Raw genomic sequence first — 17,149 nt, 5'->3', positions numbered from 1 at the left:
TTACTTGAAATCGCCTAAACCAATTAGTTGAGTTGCATTTTAGCCCGAGTTTCTTAAATCTAAATATAAGCAATCAAACTTCAATATTTTTAATAAAAAATATGTTTTCGGCATTTAAAGTTTATTAAAATTCTGTGGAAGTTGGAACACCTATAATGGTACCTATTAGAAGGTCGTTTAAATGTTCATAAATTCCAACAGCTTTTCAAATTCTATGAAAACCGGAACAACCCTTTTTACACCCATAACAAGGTTCACCCTTTTGAAAACGCGTTAGGAACACACTGCAGCTGCCGGCATGTCCGAAGTTGGTAAGGCGTTGGATGTGCTGCTCCAGGAGGCGGAGGAGCTGTGCATCGGGAGCAGCGTGGTGGAGCTGGACAGGATTCCCACGGCACTGGAGTTCTGCCGCGATTACTACTCCAAGAACCAGCCGGTGGTCATCCGGCAGGCACTGTCGTGGCCGGCAATCGGGAAATGGACGCCGGAATACCTGATCCAGGCGCTGGGGGACAAGACGGTGGACGTGGCCATCACCCCGAACGGCTATGCCGATGGCCTGGCCACGCAGAAGGGCAAGGAGTACTTCGTCCTGCCGCTGGAGACGAAAATGAAGCTGTCCGAGCTGGTCCGCCGTCTGGATGATCCCACGGGGGCCGTCCACTACATCCAGAAGCAGAACTCCAATCTCAGCGTGGATCTGCCGGAACTGGCAGCTGATTTGAGGATCAGTGATTTGGACTTTGCCCAGCAGTCCTTCAACAAGCCACCCGATGCCGTCAACTTTTGGTTGGGCGACGAGCGCGCGGTGACCTCCATGCACAAGGATCCCTACGAGAACCTGTACTGCGTGATATCCGGCCACAAGGACTTCATCCTCATCCCGCCGCACCAGCTGAGCTGTGTGCCCCGGCGCATTTATCCCACCGGCGTTTACAGGACCTCGGAGGATGGGCAGTTCCACATAGAAGCCATCCGGGATGAGGATGGCAACGAGCAGCTCACGGAATGGGTCAGCATCGATCCCCTGGCCCCCGACCTGGCCACATATCCGGAGTACGCCCGCGCCCAGCCGCTCAGGGTGCGCGTTCATCCCGGCGACATCCTGTACCTGCCCAACTACTGGTTCCACCACGTCTCCCAGAGCCACAAGTGCATCGCCGTGAACTTCTGGTACGACCTGGACTACGACAGTCGCTACTGCTACTACCGCATGCTGGAGCAGATGACCAGTGGCAGGAGATAGACAAGACTAGACTATCTTCCTCACGGGTTGTTATCAAAATGAAAGCAAGATGGTGCTTGTTGTCTTCAGTGTAATAGATATATATATATATATAATATTGTTACATAATTTAATGTTAAATAAAAAACTATATGCCAAATGAAAATGGGTCACGGTCAAACAAGAAGCAACGTCAGCAAATGAGTCGTGAAATATCCGTACAGATGGTGTATTGTGAGATTAGGAATGTGTGCGTGGTTGGGTTTTTAAACCTAAATGTATATAGCCTACTATTCGAGACCTGTGTCCTGTTTTTCTCCGCCGGAGGACTCTGCTGCAGCCCGGCCATCCGCCTCCTCGCCGGGATTCTCGTTGTTCTCGCACTCCAGGTCGCCATTGCCCGCGGAGGATACGTTCTTCTGGTCCGCCTCGGCCAAGTCGGCATCGTTGTTGGAGTCCTGCGACTGGGACTGCGACTGCTCGCGCACCCGCTTCCTCGTCTGCTTGGCCGGACTGCCCGCCGACGGTGGCGGTGGCGGCGGCGGCGACTTCAGCTTGGCCTTGCAATTGTCCGGCGGCGGCGACTGCTCAACCACGAACAGCTGCTCCAGATAGGAGCGGTACCACAGCAAGAACTCGTCACGCTGCCGCGGCATCTCCATCTTCTTGATCTTGGCGTAGATGCGTTTGGGCGAGATGAGCGGCGAACTGGCGGCCGAGTTCTGGGCAGCGGTGGCCGTTAGCTTGGAGACCTCCGCCAGTAGGGAATCGTTGATGACGGTGTTGTTGTGCGTCTGGTTGCGAATGCGTTTGATTATGTACTCGATGAGCTCGTGATCCGGGGCCAGTTCCACGCTGGCCCCTGCTCCTGCTCCTGCTCCAGATCCGGCGACATGCTCCTCCTCCTCCTCTCCCTCGAGCATTTGCTGGGTGGGAAGACGCAATGGATGAGTAAATAACACAATCCTGGGCTAGGCTTTAAGACCCTCTCTTACCTCCTCGTTTTCCAACTTCACAGTCGAGGGCATGACAGAAGCGCTTGCCTCCAGCTCTTCCTGGGCATGACCGTTCTGGGGGATGACCACAGTCAGCTGATTCTTCACTGGCGACCCCTTTTCGTCCTCGGGCCGATCGTTGTCCAGCTGCAGACGCATCACCTCCAGCGGCGTCTCACTGCGACTCTCGGTGGCCTCTGCGTCGACCGAGGAGGGCTCATTCTCCTCCTGGTTGAGAGCCTTTCGCAGGCCATGCGGCTCCAGCGACTGCTGTAGCTGCTGGTTTTGTTGCTGCTGCAGTTGCTGCTGCTGTTGCTGCTGCTGCAGCTGCTGCTGCTCGAAGAGGGTCTCCAGCCGGCGGTAGACATCCTCCTTGATGGACTCGTAGAACTTTGTGGTGAACTTGTCGTTCTTCAACGCATTGACCAGCAGATTGCGATTGAGCTCCTCGGAGGCCGTCTCCTCGGACTGCTCCATGGCATTGGATTCGTCCGCGGGGCAGGCATCCTGACCCGCCAGCGGAGTGTTGTCCACCGGAGTTAACTGTGGCAGCTCAATGTAGTCCATATAGTGAGCGGGAAGCTCGAAGTCGAAGCGCAGGTGTCGCTGCTGCAGCGGAGTCAGCGAAACCGTGGAAGTGGTGGGCTTGGCTGGCACCTTGTTCCGCTGGTACAGCGGACTGTTGCCATAATTAACGTTCATGTTCAGATTGGAGGAACTGGCCTGCTCCGGCTCCTCATCTCGCAGCGTGGAAAGTTGCGGACGACGACGATTGCGACGTCGCCCAGAGCCAAATATGACATTGTCATGGTTCTCCTCCACCTCGTCCAAGTCCTCATCGTCCTGGTCACGATTGTGGGCGCCATCATCGCGCCAGTCGCGTTTCCTGGCCGCACTGCCGCTGTTATTCAGATTGTTGCTGCCATTGCTGCTGCCATGCAAAGCGGTTAGTGGCGACTCGAAAAAGTGGCGTCGCTGCTGCTGTTGTTGCTGCTGTTGCGGCTGTTGCTGCTGTTGCTGCTGGTGGGTCAAGCCACCGCGGGTCGTGGGCGGTGCCAGCAGCTGGGGCGGCTGAAAGTAGCTGGGACGCGCCCGCTGGCGACGATACTGCTGAAGGTCCACGTTCAGCTCCTCGTTGCTCTTGTTCGACAGGAGATTCTGGCGCGAGTGGCTGCAAAAGCGCATGGATATTAATGGGTTAATGCAAGCGGTAGCTAATATTCAAGCAATTGTTAGTCGCTATAAATATAATAGTAAATAAATTATACAAATATTTAAATTGTCTTAGTATATACATAAGTATTTTAGATGCCAAAAAAAGTAGTTTTCAGTAAGCTGACTGTTAGTACTTGGTGTTAATTTCGTGTTAGTCACTTTCAACTCTGTTAATGGAACTCCCCTTTGCAACTTCTAGTCGCACTTACCGAATCACAGAATTGAAACTGAACTCTACACAATGGTTTTATTTTGTAATTTTTATTGCTATCGACCCTTTTAAGCCAAAAGACCCGCTTCGAAAACCATCACCAACCAAAGTCAAGGTCAAAGGATTACCTGCGGAAGTTGTCCCAGTAGTTGTTGGCCCGGTTGCCGGGTGGCACCTGGTTGTTCAAGGTGATCCCGCCACCGGGAGCTCCGCCACCAGCCGCTCCCTCGGGCAGCGAGTGCAAGTTGTTGGCGTGCTGGTTCTGCGTGCGCAGGTTCGAGTTGTTCTGATGGATCGTGTTGTTGTGGTGGTTCATAAAGATTGGACCCGGACTGGAGCGGTACGTGGGCGGCGACAGCGGTGTCTCGTTGTTGTAGTGCGTCGGTGGCGGCGGCGGCGGTGCGGCGTTGTTCAGGAACGGCTGCTGCTGATGTGCCTGCTGCTGCTGCTGCTGCTGCTGCTGATGATGATGATGATGCGACTCGCTTCCAGTCCGGTGACAGCTGCGCTGATAGTTACTGAAGGCGCTCTGGTGGGCGCCAAAGTTGAACAGCTGCTCCGACTGCGCCCGACTGTTGCCCAAGCACAGGTTGTTGGGCATTTGACCCATCCCCGGGCCCACCGGCAGATTCGGTGGCGGCACTGATTCCGAGCGCAGACCAAAGCTGTGATCCTGACAAGCCACCACATTTAAGCGATCCTGGAGCTATGTGATCCAAAGATTGGATTAGTCAGTGAAAAGTGATTTAATTTCGAGGACTTATCTACCGTGTGCAGTTGGTTGTTCAGGTTGTCGATCTCCCGCTGCTGGTGCCACAGCGTCTGGTTGCACTGGCACACCGAGTTGATGAGCATCTGCTGCGTCTGCATGAACTGCTGCAGGAGCACGGCGTCGGTCGAGGCATTCGATCCGGAGGCATTCGAGGAGCCCACCTGGGGGGCGGCTGGCGGTGCCTTGAACTCGTTTCCCGTGCCTGAGTTGGTCTGGCCATAGATGGGCTGCTGGCCGTGCCATGAATTGCCAGAGTTGTGCGATGCTAAGGGGAAAAGGAAAAGTCGTTGTATTAAATCCTTACGTCAGTTCAATACCAATTTAGTTTTCTTAAAAAGCTGGTTTAGTTGTAATATAAAATATCTGATTAGCTTAAATATGAATAGCTCCCGCTAGTGTCTATTTGACAGGATTGAATTCAAAACTTACCCCAAATTCCAGGCACTGGAGCCATGGGCGGCGGCATGTACTGCGACCTGTTGCTGCTCGAGGGCAGACTGTCGTTGCCCAGGGACAGGGTGTCGAGGGTCACGTTTAGGTCATCCTCGTTGAGGGTGGACGGAGGAGCCGGCGGCGGAGGCGCTGGCTGCGAAGGCAGGCTGGCCTGTTGGCCACGCCTCTGCTCCACCACCGTGCTGGCGGACGCAGCCCGCTTGAGCGTCGCCGAGGAGGCGGTGCGCACGTTGGCGAAGTACTTGTCGCTGTCGGTGTCGTCGTTTCCCTCGTCATCCGCCTCCGAGGTGGTGTTGTTGCTGGCCACGTAGCGCTGCTCCAGTTCCCGCTGCTTCTGCTCGTACTCCTTGCGCAGGCGCTCGCACTGCAGGCGCAGTTCGTCGCGCAGTTGCTCCTTGGTGGGCGTGGCCTGAAGCGAAGTGGTATCCACCTCAGACGGATCCTCCTCCTCCTCGGCCACCTGATGCTGTCTGATGGGCGTGGGTGTCGGAGTCAGGCTGTTTCGTTTGAGGGCATCCTCGCCCATCTGAACTGCTGCGGCCGCCTGCTGCTTGCGGCGCTCGATCTCCGCCTTGAGGGCCAGGATGCGATCGCGCTCCTTCTGCAGGCTGACCGCCTCGGCGCGCAGTTCCGAGGTGACGTCGTTGAGGGCGAAAACCCGCTGGGCAATCTCCGTCGGCAGCTCCCGTTCCACACTGGTCCGCTCCTCACTCCGCCGCTCCAGGGAGGCGCCCATGCTGGGCGTGCTCTCCTCGATCTGGCTAACCGTGTTCAGCATGCCCTTAAGCCTGGCCATCTGAGCCTTGAGGGCTTCTATGTCCGCCGTCTTCTGGTTGATCATGGCCTGGGCGTGGAGGGCTCGCTGCGCCGCATTGGCCGCCTCCTGGCGCATGATGGGCACATTCCGCTGGTACTCCACCGGCACCACACGCTCCTTGACCGCCACTGGAACCGGAGCTGGCTTTGGCGGTGGCGTGGGGGTCTCCTCCTTGATGGCCCTGGTCGATTCCCTGGCCGTGCGGTTAATGCTGTTCAGCTCGTCCACCAGGTTGCGCATGTCCTCACGCTGGGTGCGCAGAGATTCCAGTTTCTGCTGCAGTGCCTCCTGCTCGGCCATTATCTCGGGACCGTCATCGCCGAGCACAGTGCTCAGCTCGTTCTGGTTGTGGATGAAGGCGGTGAGATTCTTCATGCGCCCCACCAACGAGGCCATGTCGTCCTGCACCTGTTGCACGGACTCGTACTTGGGGGCCTCGCCGCCGTTGCTGTTGTGCGGCAGGCGATCGGCATGCTGGCGCAGCTGCTCCATCTCGGTGAGGTGCGACTTGGCCAGGTTCTGGATGTGCAGTAGCTTGGCCTGCTCGTCCTGCAGGTGCTGCATGTTCCTATTGGAGGCCTCCAGGCGCTGCTGCAGCTCATCGAAACTGGGCGTATTATCGGGCGTGGGCGTCTCCAGGACGCTGTGCAGGGACTGAATGGACTGGGCGCGGTCGCTCATCTGCAGGGGAAAGCCAAGGCATTACTAAATTAGACTTGGTAGATTTTTAATTGCCCACCTCGCTTAATGCAACATCCTCCAGGCTGGTCGAATTGACAATGCCCTCGTCCTGCTCCGCACTTGGGTTGATCTCGTGCACCATGTCGCTGAGCTGCTGCACCGGATAAAAGTAGAAGTAAAAAAGTTATTAATATTAACAGCTTAAGCTTCCGTATTATTGGTCTTTAGACCATTTCCTTGGTTTTAATATTCTTCTTAATATATATTTTTATATAGTATTTATCATTAAGAGTTTTTAAATGGAAAATAGCTATTCTTAGTAAAACCTTATCTGTATTTTCTCTTACTGATAATGGAGTCAATGGACAGGGGGACTCACCTCCACTAGATTTGCACTGGACTGTTGTCCTCTGTTGTTTAGGTTCTCGTCCAATTCCAGCAGGGATCGTAACACCTCCACCTGGGAGCGGCCTGCTTCGATTCTGGGGCCCAAAGGGTGCACACCAAGTAGCCGGTGGACCAGGTTCTGCAGTCCGGCGGCGGTCAGTGGGGTGGACTGCTCGTCGGGGCCACTTAAGTTGCCGTTTCCGTTTCCGTTGCTGGTGGTGGCGTTTGGAATGACCACGCCCACTGTGGCATTCGGGGGCGTCGATTGACGCAGTCGCAGCAAAGCGGACGAAGATGAGGGGGCGGAGACTATGGCACCGGACGATGACGACGATGGCTGGTGCTGAACCCTCTGGACGGGACGCACGGGGAATCGGTAGCGCTGCTGCTGCTCCTGCAGTTGCTCTGTAATGGAAAATAATAGATCAGTTTGGGTCTGGCAGAGTGTGGGCTGCGGACTACATCATCTCAGTGGGCGTTTATTTTCGTGCGCATCCTATTTATAGACCATGAACTGGCGCACCGATCGATGTGTGCTGGCCAGCCGTTCACTTCTTCAGGTGCCGATATTGAAAATGCCCAATGAGTTGTGTATTCCCAAAGTCCCAAATTTCAAGTACTTACCTGCTGAATCGTAGCTGCTGTGCTCCGCGGCCAATTGACGCAGTGTCTCGCGCTGCTTTTGCTGCTGGGCAGGTGACCTGGTTTCCTTGGTGGTCAGCTGCTGCTCCGCCGGTGATCGATTCTTGCCGTTGGTGATGCGGGCGCGCTGTAGCAGATCCTTGAGGCAACAGCAAACAAAGGTTAGCAGGAGTACTATCACGAGTAGGGCGGTAATTTTGCTAGTTTTAAATCTATATATACATATATCCGTCTGCTCAGATATACATACATATATATAAAAGGGCGATCGAAATTCGTTGTCCGCTGTGGCTGCGCTCGCTTTTGCTACTGAACCAGCGGGAAATGAATTTCGGCAGGCCGAGATGAGTGGCGAAGTGTATTTATAAACATTGAAGAGAATGGCCTTTCGGGCTCTTCTCTTGCAGATTGTAGCTTTGCCATGGCAACCGGGCGCCAACTTACGTTCAGCGTTTTCAGCGTCTCCCGCTGTAGAGGCTCCACAAAGTCCAGGTCCGGTTCGCCCAGGTGCTCCTGCTGGCGGCGCGATCGTGCCGATCTGCTGGCCACCGAGGAAGCGGATGAAGATGCAGTTACACCGCCAGGTGCTCCGTTTATGGGCGTTTGTTGTTTGGGCACGGCGCCGGTTGCCCCGCCCACCGAGTTGCTGTTGTTGTTGTTGCTGACGCCGGTGCTGCGGGCACTGGCGCTGCCCTGGTCCCGGTCCCCAACCGTTTTGGGCGGCGGCGCCATTAGAAAATATATTTTTTTGTAAACGCTGGAAAATTGTAAAATTTTCACTTTTCTTTGACTTTATTTTTTTTTTGCTTTGCACAATCTGACAGCTGTTTCAAAACCAGGGCTGTAGACAGTGTGAAGGTGGAATTATCGATAATTTGTAAGGTCCAAATATACCATCAAATATAACACTACCTGCGTAGTGTGTCTCCACTATACGCGGATTGTGTCTAATCTATGTACGGAGTGTGTCTAAACTATGTGGGGAGTGTGTCTGAACTATATGGGGAGTTTGTCTCCACTAACGATCCCTTTAGTTACTGCTTACTGACAAAATCGTAACTACTTACTGTTCAAATGGTCTAAATTTCACTGCTTGCTAAAATCGTCAAAATGATCACTGCTTAGGGCTGGCAACATGCTTAGCTGTCAACCGAGATATGGTCACACAGCTGAACAGTGTATCGATATCGATATAACTGATTATTTTTTGAAATTGGTTAACGGTTACCTATAATTCCAATATTTGAAAAATCTTTACGACATCGTTAAATAAAGGGAGGCAATTAGAGCTCCGCTTTTATTAAATCTGAAATCGATATTCGCTTTTGTTATTATTCTTGAATATAATTTATAAATGAATGTTTTACAGACATTAACAAAAAATAGTTTTGCGAAACTTTATTATACAGTTTAGGAATTATACAATACAAATATGTAGTTCAAGGAAAAACTTTTCGATTTTCAAACTTAAACTATAGTTTCCATTATTTTCCCTGCTTGCGCTGGATTATGTCCTCCTTGAGGGTCCTGATCCGATCCCGCTCCGCCCGCAGGCTCTCCGCCTGACCCCGCAGGTCACTGGTGAAGTCGGTGAACATGTTGAGCATGGAATTCAGGAGCTCGGCGTTGTCGGGAGCGGCAGTGGTGGATGGACTAGCAGTCTCCTGCCCAGCCTCAATCCCCTCAGCCACTCGAACCTCAGAGGTGGTGGTCTGGCGGCTGCTCTGAACGGAGGAGCTACTCTGCACCTGCACCGTCTGCCTGGAGGACATGTGCTGCTCAATTAGGTTGGTGGTGTCCACCATGTGTTGCACCCGCTTGAACTGAGCCTTCAGGTTGGCGATCTCGTTCAGTTTCTGCTGCAGGTAACTGGCCGTCTCCTCCTTGTCCTCGTCATCGTCGTTGGAGCCCTCTTCCTGTACAGGAGGAGTAGCTTCCTCGGTGGCAAGATCAGCAGGAGAGGAAGAGGACGGCACTGGTTCCGGCTCCGCTGGGGCTTCCACCTGGGACTGCTCCTCCTCGCCGGCGGACTGCCTCAGCTGTTGGCGCTGGGCATTCAGGCGTGTGAGCTCGGCGGCACGCAATCGCAGGGTCTCCATCTCCTGGAGCAACTGGCGGTGCTCCTCCTGCATCTCCTGCAACTGCCGGTTGGAGGCAGCCAGGCGCTTGGGAATAAAAATGTACCATTAGTCATTATTTTGGGTATTAAAACTGTGGTAAATCAGGCTTATCTTGATTTTATTTAGGAATATAAATATATAAAAAAAGTCCGAACCGAACTCCAAGCCACTTAATAATTAATGTTACTGAAGCTTTTAGACATTTAAAAGAATTAAAAATGTTAAATTTAAGTTCTAATATTTATTAATACATTTTTTCTTTCTTTCGTTTTTAAATAAATAATTTTTAGATGGCCCTAACCTATAGGTATATATTTTACTGTTTAAATCTTAGGTTTCAAAGAAGTTGACTTGACTCGTGTGAAAATTAAGTTTAATCCATAATCCATAAATCAAAATGTATTTAAATCAAATAAGAAATCTATTTCACATTCATTCAAATATTTTGATATTGAATCATGCAGTTTAATACGCATAGTATTTAATATTATTATTATATTATTATATTTACTTATAACAATATTTAATATAATACCATTTAAGCATTTAAACTAGTATAAAAAGTATTTATTATTTTAAAGAAAGGCTAAGATCTATAGATCATTTATCTCAGGATTCCAGCTTACCTCGCTCAGGGCGGCATTGTCCCCATTTTGGGGTCTGTTCAACTCGTTGACCATTCTAGATGCTTTAAAAAAGAATAGGGAATTTTTGGTGTTATGTACTACATATCGCGCACAGTGATGATTTCTCGAATACAAACACAGGCCCACCGCAAGGCATTGTCTATAAATAAATGGGTCTTTGTTTAGTTGTGTTTTCAGTATGAATGGTGTCAATCATTTTGGCACTTCTGAACACAACACTACTAAATGCAGCAATTATGCAAACTTACACAACGAATAGAAAATATGTTTCTAAGAAATTGCTTTTAAATAATTTGTATATTTATGTGATCCTCCTAGCGATGAGCTGTGCACAGTGAGATGCCAAAGATTCAACTGAATCGAAGTGCCGAAAACGAAAATATTTTCAAATGATTTTCGTGAGTTCGTAGATTTTCGTGGACCAGGCGGCAAACGTTTCGAAAATGATCTGCGAGATCTTCTTAGAGAACAGAGAGAAATATTTGAGCTTCAGTCTGTTTGAAATGCAATTAAATTTAAATTTATTTAATTTAAAAATTCTATAGCTAGTATATAATCAGGGATTCTTAAATTAATCCTGCATATTCCTTTAAACTTAATTTTTTTTACTAAATAATTATATAAATTAAAATTTTTTGTCTAGAAATATAATACTTTTACGTCTTCAAATTTAAAAACCCATCTATCATACAAAAACCGTTGTTCACCTAGATGTAAATAGAGATTAAATATAGATTATTTTGGCCCGCTCTGAGCACTAAGATCTAAACATAGACCCCCAGAGTCATCACTTTTCCTGCCAATTAATTTGTCAGTTGTTTGAGTTGAAAACATCGATTCAGTGATAAGATAATCTGATGTTTTCTGGAACCTCATAAAGGCAAATTTCCATGGAAGGTGGAATGCAGTTGAACTAAAAAGCTGACAATGAGTGGAGGTGTGCGAGCGAAGAGCTAAATTTCGAAAGTATTATAGTTTATATATCATTTTGCAGAAATTTGGCTAATAATCTACCTGCTATGTGGCGTGTTTGAGGCAAGATCTGAAGGCTTCGATGGCTCTACCACTGCATCCGTCGAGAAATATGGCAGGAGTTTGATCTTGGGCAACCTCAGCCTCTGTGGCAATGTGGCGGATAATGTATTCCTGCCTTTTGTGGGGGACTGCAATAGGTACTACCTCTGTCGATGTAAGTTTTGACATAAAGAACTTGTTAAATAGATTTTATTTTTAAATCATTATTGTCCATTAGCTGGCCAGGCCATTGAGCTGCAGTGCGAATCGCCGTACCAGTTTAACGCCAATACCCAGAGCTGTGTTAATCCCGGCGAGGCCGATTGCTTGCCCACCTGCGACGCCTTGAGCTTCAGCACCTTCAGTTACCAGCGCACCTGCACCAAGTACGTGCTCTGCTACTACGGACAGCCGGTGTTGAGGCAGTGCCACGATGGCCTCCAATACAACGCCCAAACGGATCGCTGTGACTTCCCCCAGAACGTGGACTGCGTGGAGTCCGAGTGCTCCATCTACTACAATGCCTACCACCTGCGCTACGTGCCCAGCAAGGTGTCCTGCGAGAAGTACTTCCTCTGCGGCATCGGGGTTCCCCGGGAGCAGTCCTGTACTCCAGGCCTGCACTTCAACACCAAGTGCGATTGCTGCGATATTCCATCGAAATCCGACTGCCAAGTGGGTTGAAAAAGTTGTATATTTTTAAAGAAATCCCTGGTTAATCTTTAATTCTTTCAGATACCCATTGAACAGAGGAAAGTGCGGCAGTTATCAAGTCGTCTTTCACCCAGAACTCTCACCCAGAACGGCATCTGCCCATCCGTGGGTGTCCATTTCTATGCCCACGAGTCACGCCAGGATGCTTACTACTACTGCGTGGATGGACATGGCCTCGTTCTGGACTGTTCGGAGGGCTTGCGGTATGATCCCAAAGTTCAGGAGTGCCGCGAACCCCAGAATGTGGGGCTGTAATGCGGATGAAATCAATAAAATTGAATAGAGTAAACGATTCTAGTTCCTTGTTAGAATGACTTAAGTTATATGGAAAAAATTTAATTTGAAATTGCACACTAATACACCAAAAAAAAAAGAACTGAGTATTGATTCAATACTAAATTTTATAGCCCCATATACTTTTTTGTTTCATTTCTATACCCACGAATCTAAAACTGTATTTAAAGACCTAAGACCTTTCATGGTATTAATTTAATATTTATCTAACAGCAATTTTTCATACCCAATAGTTTTAAATTCATGTAATAAAAGTTTAGTTTCAAGAATGTTAAAAAAGAGAATAAAAGGGCAGAAAATTTCTTAGAAACAATTAATTACTCAACAAACAAATATCTTGAAAAGACCTATATTAAGCTATATTTTTTAGCTGTGTTATGGCTTCTAAAGGCTTTAAAGAAATGTAAAATTGAGTGATCTTTGGCTTTTTAAAAAACATTGGATAAATACAATTTAAATGTTCTTTTTTTTGTTGACTGATGATCCATCCTAGGAACAATACCTTGAAAGCCATTCCAACACCCCAACACTAAGGGACTTGTTATTTTGCATAACAATAAATCATAATATTTTGATTTGAGCAACAGTGGATCTTTATTCAAAAAGACTAGACTCGCTAAACTCCCACGAATTGTGGTTCGCGGCACTCCCCGCGCTTGGCATCGAACACCAGGCCAGGAGTGCAATCCAGGGTGACTCCGCGTCCATTCAGGCAGTAGTAGTACACATCCTGTCGCGTCTGGTGGGCTACAAAGTGGACGCCCTCCGAGGGACACTTGATGTCGGCGGTGCGTGGAGGAGCTCGGGCGAAGGGCAGGATATTCCTCTGTAGGTTCTCCACCTAAAAGGTAAGTAAAGCACTTCATTTGAGATCACTCAAGCAAGCGAGATCATGTGAAGCACCCACCGTGCAGTTGACCCTGGATGGGAAGTCGCAACTCTGGGTGGTTGGATTGTACTGGAGACCACTGGTGCAGTTTTGGACCATGGGCAGACCATTCATGCACACGAAGTACTTGTCACACTTCGCCTTGCTGGCGATGTAGACGATGTCATCGGGGTTGTTCTGCCGGATGCACAGATTGTCCGCGCAGTCCACATACTGCGGATAGTCGCAGCGATCGGTCTGGGCATTGTACTGCAGTCCATCGGAGCACTGTTGGATCACCGGAGTGCCGTCGAAGCAGAGCACGTACTTGGTGCAGGTGCGATCGTAGCAGAAGGACTCGAGACCGCGGGCCTTGCAGGAAGGCACGCATCTGGCCTCCATCACGGGCACACACTGCTGGTCCCGGGCATCGAAGTAGTAGTCCGCCGGACATTCCCGGGGCACAGCCACCTCACCTGGTCAACGAGTAAGGAGCAGCATCAATCCCTGAACTAAACTTATACTGTATGTATGTATGTACTGTATACTCACTCATGCACAGATAGTACTTGCTGCAGTTGCTCACGTGTGGCAGAAAGAGATTGCTGACCACATTGGAGCAGATATTGACCTCACCATTCGCAGCCCAACAACTTGCGATCAGGGCGGCCAGGGCCAAAAGGGTCAGGCGGTGCATCACTATAGGGCAAATGGTTACTTAGTTTTCCTTACTTTCTTGACTCCAACCGGGTACAACTCACTTTTAGGCATCAGTTTCCTCCGCTTACTATCGCCCCACCTCGAAGAGACCCTCCATTTATAGGCAGACCTTTTTGGCATTCAATATCCGGAATGTTTTGATTCCCGGTGAATTGCAAACCTTATCAGATGTATGTTCCTATGTGGTAATTAGAAGGCGCCTCATTAAAATTCGCCAGACTCTGATAACTTTAACAAACAAGAGTCAATCGAAAGGAGTATTTAATCTGGAACTTTTTGGAAATAGAAAACAGAATAATAATAGCATAATTTTCATCTACTGATGGTTTACTAAAAGTGGCCGTTGTTAAAAGTGTTTGAAATTAAATGATAGACAAGGGCTTTTAGGCACTTTCACTGTTGTACTTTAAGGTGAATTGAAGCCACTAAAAATATCCTCAAACTTCATACACTAGCCACTATCAAAGTGGTTGCTCAAAATTTCACAATTTTTAACACACAAAATAGAAAAATTTTGTAATATAAATTTTAAATCAAATATTTTTATACATGTTTTTTTTACCTGATGTATACAATTTTTTTTGTTATCATTATTCTTATTTGAGTGTTTCATCTGGTGTTTTGACTCTCCAGCCCTTGTAAACATATCAATTTTTCAGATGTCAGACTTTCAGTACTCGAACACTCAAAAGATATGAGCAAAAGCGTGCACGTAATTACTCGCGTAACTAGTGGAGTAATATTTGGAGTATGTTTTTGTTGAAAAGTATGTAACAGGTAGAAGAAAGCGTTGCCGACCCTATAAAGTATATATATTATTGATCACAACTAATTGTCGATTCGATCTAGCCTTATGTCTGTATGTCTGTCCGTATGAATGTCGTGATCTCGAAACCAATTAAAGCTAATTTAAAAATGGAGACACGCCCACTCTCACGGCACTCCCAGACATGGAAGAGGTCAATTACAAAGCTGTATTTGTTTATTCGGTCAAGATCAACTCCCACTCATTCTACCCATTCATACAAACAAGTATTAAATATAATACTCAAGAAGTTATAGTTGTAAATTTTCCGGCAGTTGACTCAACCTAAAATCAGATTATTTTTAGAAGGTATATTAATTATTTAAAAGTGCCTTAGCTATAGCGATTCATCTAGTTTTAAACATAAAATTTAAATTGTTGATTACGAGATGAGATCCAGGAGTTCTGAGAATCAGTCTATTCAAAGCATTTCGTTATCGTTTATGTTTGACGGCGACAAATTGAAAGTTGAAATGTTTGCAGAAATTAGAGTGTACTTTTCCTCTAGGAGAGTCGTGTGCCAAAATTAGCAGAATGATAAGCTGATATCTGGCAAGAACTCATTAGGAGGTAACAAAGATTTCATATAAAGTTGACACTTTCCAGGCTGAAAGCAGACAGTACTGTTGCACATACCGAGCTATCCAGGAGTAAGTAGCTCGGAGATTGATTTCCTTTAACTCCTTATCACTTGCATTAACTTCGCAGTGAAGTGGCTGATAAATAGTGGAATACTCCTGGTCGTTTTATGTGCTCATGGGATTCAGGCCGAGGAAGATTTGGTGGTGGCCCCCGGTCCAGATGATGATCGCGAAGGCGGAAATGGCGAAGATGACTCTGTATACGATATATACAAGAACACCCAAATCGACGTTTGCAACAACGTGGTGGATGGCGTTTTTCTGCCCTATGTGGGCGATTGCGATAAGTATATCGAGTGTAAAAGTAAGTTGAATTTGAAGTTAATAGGTGATGGATGATTAAACCCACTTTCGAATAAAAACGGATTGAAAATGTGGTGTTAAAATGTTAAATAAGGAATGCTACAAAAAATGCTTGACTTGAAACCAGATCCTCCCACAAATATGTTGTAGCATAAAATGGCTCATAGTTGAGTTCCTTTCCCACATACTTTCAAAATTTTTTATAATTCAAAAAGTGATAAAGAGTTGGCCCTTACCAAAGTAGGATACCCAGTGAAAGTGCTTTTAATCATTCTTATCGGTATTGAGCTGGTCCTTAGAATTGTAGCTTAAGGAAGATATCAATTATGTCAAAGTTATTAAAACATGAAAATGTATTTTAGATAACACAATACTAAAAATAGGCAGCTGTAAGGCATTGGACCAGGCCTCTGTCCCTCCGGTATTGTGCCCCAATCCGAATGAGACGTGTGAAGTGGGCTACGATCCGGTGCGCCAGATTTGCACATACTTGAAGCTCGCGAAGTGCCTGCCCACCTGCCAGTCGATGGAGTTGAGCAGCTTCTGCTACGACAACACCTGCACCAAGTACGTGCTGTGCTACTACGGCAAACCCGTGCTGCGGGAGTGCCACGATGGACTGCAGTATAACAATGTGACGGATCGCTGCGACTTTCCCGAGTACGTGGACTGTGTGGCCAACGACTGCTCGGTCACCTTCCAGCCGAAGGACATCATCTACCTGGCCAGCAAGGCGTCCTGCAGCAAGTACTTCGTCTGCTCCGATGGCCAACCGTGGGAGCAGGAGTGCGCTCCCGGATTGGCCTACAATCCGGAGTGCAAGTGCTGTGACTTCGCCAAGAATGTCAACTGCACGGTGAGTTGGGGAGATGTGAACATATATTTTATAGAGATATACCTATTTTTAATCCTATTACTTACTGTTTGCACCCATATCAGATTAATGCCACTGCTAGGCAAATTGTGCCCTATTCCCGTTCCCCGCTGCGACGTGCCGACATTGAGTGTCCCCATGTGGGCATACACTTCTATCCGCACAAATCCCGCCCCGATGCGTACTACTACTGCGTCGAGGGCCGAGGAGTCACCCTGGACTGCACTCCGGGTCTGCACTACGATCCCAAGGTGGAGGAGTGCCGCCAGCCGCAATTTGTGGGTGCCTAACTGAGTTCTTCCAAATAAATAATTACATTGAGAAAACAATCGAAAGCAATCGCTATGTTGACTTTATATTTGACTTTAAATGAAAAGTTATTTATTAAACTATTCAATACTTTTCACTTGACTTAATCAAATGAGTTGAAATTGTTGGTTAAATAATTATACTTAAAGTATAGGGGGGTTCCAAGGCGGGTAAACAACAAAAGTCAACTTCATCATATAAAATGGGGTAAAATCAAAGTTAATATCATTAGGCATAATCTTTCATATAAGGGAAAAACTTTTAAATGTCCTAGAATGGCAAATTAAATCGAATAAAAGTAAATACTTTAAGCGTGTATATATATTATTATTATTAATAATTAAGAAAGCAAATTTTTGTAAATTAAGTAACATTCTTTAAGGGAAAGTTATTTTAAATAGCTATTTAAGTTGCAGATTTATCTATCTTTGTATGCACTTAT

The 17,149-nt window shown here is 47.6% G+C and overlaps 5 protein-coding genes across 11 annotated transcripts; 2 read left to right on the top strand and 3 right to left on the bottom strand.

Annotated features, from left to right (window-relative positions):
- Positions 1 to 257: 257 nt before the first annotated feature.
- On the top strand, positions 258 to 1,412 carry LOC128257674 (bifunctional peptidase and (3S)-lysyl hydroxylase JMJD7). Its single transcript, XM_052988792.1, has one exon. The coding sequence runs from the start codon at positions 299 to 301 to the stop codon at positions 1,244 to 1,246; it is 948 nt and encodes a 315-aa protein (XP_052844752.1). The 5' UTR covers positions 258 to 298; the 3' UTR covers positions 1,247 to 1,412.
- Positions 1,303 to 8,217, bottom strand: LOC128257667 (uncharacterized). Of its 5 annotated transcripts, none has more exons than XM_052988770.1 (9): positions 7,843 to 8,217; positions 7,381 to 7,537; positions 6,749 to 7,161; positions 6,428 to 6,523; positions 4,848 to 6,369; positions 4,415 to 4,683; positions 3,775 to 4,352; positions 2,221 to 3,391; positions 1,303 to 2,151 (listed from the first exon to the last, which is right to left on the bottom strand). In XM_052988770.1, the coding sequence occupies exons 1-9, from the start codon at positions 8,128 to 8,130 to the stop codon at positions 1,516 to 1,518; spliced, it is 5,130 nt and encodes a 1,709-aa protein (XP_052844730.1). In that variant the 5' UTR covers positions 8,131 to 8,217; the 3' UTR covers positions 1,303 to 1,515. The 5 variants fall into 5 exon arrangements, with proteins under 5 accessions (XP_052844730.1, XP_052844731.1, XP_052844733.1 ...); XM_052988771.1 differs by having other exon boundaries at positions 6,428 to 6,520; XM_052988773.1 differs by lacking the exon at positions 7,843 to 8,217 and adding an exon at positions 7,649 to 7,740 and having other exon boundaries at positions 7,381 to 7,572.
- Positions 8,218 to 8,759: 542 nt separating this feature from the next.
- On the bottom strand, positions 8,760 to 10,534 carry LOC128257187 (uncharacterized). 2 transcript variants are annotated; one of them, XM_052988063.1, is made up of 3 exons: positions 10,414 to 10,534; positions 10,145 to 10,206; positions 8,760 to 9,563 (listed from the first exon to the last, which is right to left on the bottom strand). In XM_052988063.1, the coding sequence occupies exons 2-3, from the start codon at positions 10,196 to 10,198 to the stop codon at positions 8,883 to 8,885; spliced, it is 735 nt and encodes a 244-aa protein (XP_052844023.1). In that variant the 5' UTR covers positions 10,199 to 10,206; positions 10,414 to 10,534; the 3' UTR covers positions 8,760 to 8,882. The 2 variants fall into 2 exon arrangements, with proteins under 2 accessions (XP_052844023.1, XP_052844024.1); XM_052988064.1 differs by having other exon boundaries at positions 10,145 to 10,304; positions 10,414 to 10,510.
- Positions 10,535 to 10,956: 422 nt separating this feature from the next.
- On the top strand, positions 10,957 to 16,766 carry LOC128257163 (uncharacterized). The gene is made up of 8 exons (XM_052988031.1): positions 10,957 to 11,102; positions 11,160 to 11,354; positions 11,418 to 11,854; positions 11,915 to 12,145; positions 15,173 to 15,230; positions 15,289 to 15,525; positions 15,887 to 16,380; positions 16,464 to 16,766. Exons 1-8 carry the CDS (start codon positions 11,093 to 11,095, stop codon positions 16,686 to 16,688), a joined length of 1,887 nt encoding a protein of 628 aa, XP_052843991.1. The 5' UTR covers positions 10,957 to 11,092; the 3' UTR covers positions 16,689 to 16,766.
- LOC128257470 (protein obstructor-E-like) lies at positions 12,601 to 13,959 on the bottom strand. 2 transcript variants are annotated; one of them, XM_052988489.1, is made up of 4 exons: positions 13,817 to 13,959; positions 13,608 to 13,754; positions 13,091 to 13,531; positions 12,601 to 13,022 (listed from the first exon to the last, which is right to left on the bottom strand). In XM_052988489.1, the coding sequence occupies exons 1-4, from the start codon at positions 13,893 to 13,895 to the stop codon at positions 12,616 to 12,618; spliced, it is 1,074 nt and encodes a 357-aa protein (XP_052844449.1). In that variant the 5' UTR covers positions 13,896 to 13,959; the 3' UTR covers positions 12,601 to 12,615. The 2 variants fall into 2 exon arrangements, with proteins under 2 accessions (XP_052844449.1, XP_052844450.1); XM_052988490.1 differs by having other exon boundaries at positions 12,757 to 13,028; positions 13,095 to 13,531; positions 13,817 to 13,958.
- Positions 16,767 to 17,149: the final 383 nt, after the last annotated feature.

Source organism: Drosophila gunungcola (assembly GCF_025200985.1).
Source record: "Drosophila gunungcola strain Sukarami chromosome 3L unlocalized genomic scaffold, Dgunungcola_SK_2 000002F, whole genome shotgun sequence".
Taxonomy (NCBI): Eukaryota; Metazoa; Arthropoda; class Insecta; order Diptera; family Drosophilidae; genus Drosophila; species Drosophila gunungcola.
This window is presented reverse-complemented; position numbering and strand designations above follow the sequence as displayed.

What these genes read in the sequence shown, in the direction of transcription:
- LOC128257470 (XM_052988489.1), bottom strand. Translation starts at nt 13,895, where the DNA reads ATGCCAAAAAGGTCTGCCTATAAATGGAGGGTCTCTTCGAGGTGGGGC. An exon ending in GAGGAAACTGATGCCTAAAA is followed by an intron (nt 13,755 to 13,816) that starts GTGAGTTGTACC and finishes TTTGCCCTATAG; the next exon opens with TGATGCACCGCCTGACCCTT. An exon ending in CAGGGTCAACTGCACGGTGG is followed by an intron (nt 13,023 to 13,090) that starts GTGCTTCACATG and finishes TTTTAGGTGGAG; the next exon opens with AACCTACAGAGGAATATCCT.
- LOC128257163 (XM_052988031.1), top strand. An exon ending in CATCGAAATCCGACTGCCAA is followed by an intron (nt 11,855 to 11,914) that starts GTGGGTTGAAAA and finishes TAATTCTTTCAG; the next exon opens with ATACCCATTGAACAGAGGAA. An exon ending in ACATACCGAGCTATCCAGGA is followed by an intron (nt 15,231 to 15,288) that starts GTAAGTAGCTCG and finishes TTAACTTCGCAG; the next exon opens with TGAAGTGGCTGATAAATAGT.
- LOC128257187 (XM_052988063.1), bottom strand. Translation starts at nt 10,198, where the DNA reads ATGGTCAACGAGTTGAACAGACCCCAAAATGGGGACAATGCCGCCCTG. An exon ending in ACAATGCCGCCCTGAGCGAG is followed by an intron (nt 9,564 to 10,144) that starts GTAAGCTGGAAT and finishes TTTATTCCCAAG; the next exon opens with CGCCTGGCTGCCTCCAACCG.
- LOC128257667 (XM_052988770.1), bottom strand. Translation starts at nt 8,130, where the DNA reads ATGGCGCCGCCGCCCAAAACGGTTGGGGACCGGGACCAGGGCAGCGCC. An exon ending in CCAGTGCAAATCTAGTGGAG is followed by an intron (nt 6,524 to 6,748) that starts GTGAGTCCCCCT and finishes TATCCGGTGCAG; the next exon opens with CAGCTCAGCGACATGGTGCA. An exon ending in TGAACAACCAACTGCACACG is followed by an intron (nt 4,353 to 4,414) that starts GTAGATAAGTCC and finishes TGGATCACATAG; the next exon opens with CTCCAGGATCGCTTAAATGT.
- LOC128257674 (XM_052988792.1), top strand. Translation starts at nt 299, where the DNA reads ATGTCCGAAGTTGGTAAGGCGTTGGATGTGCTGCTCCAGGAGGCGGAG.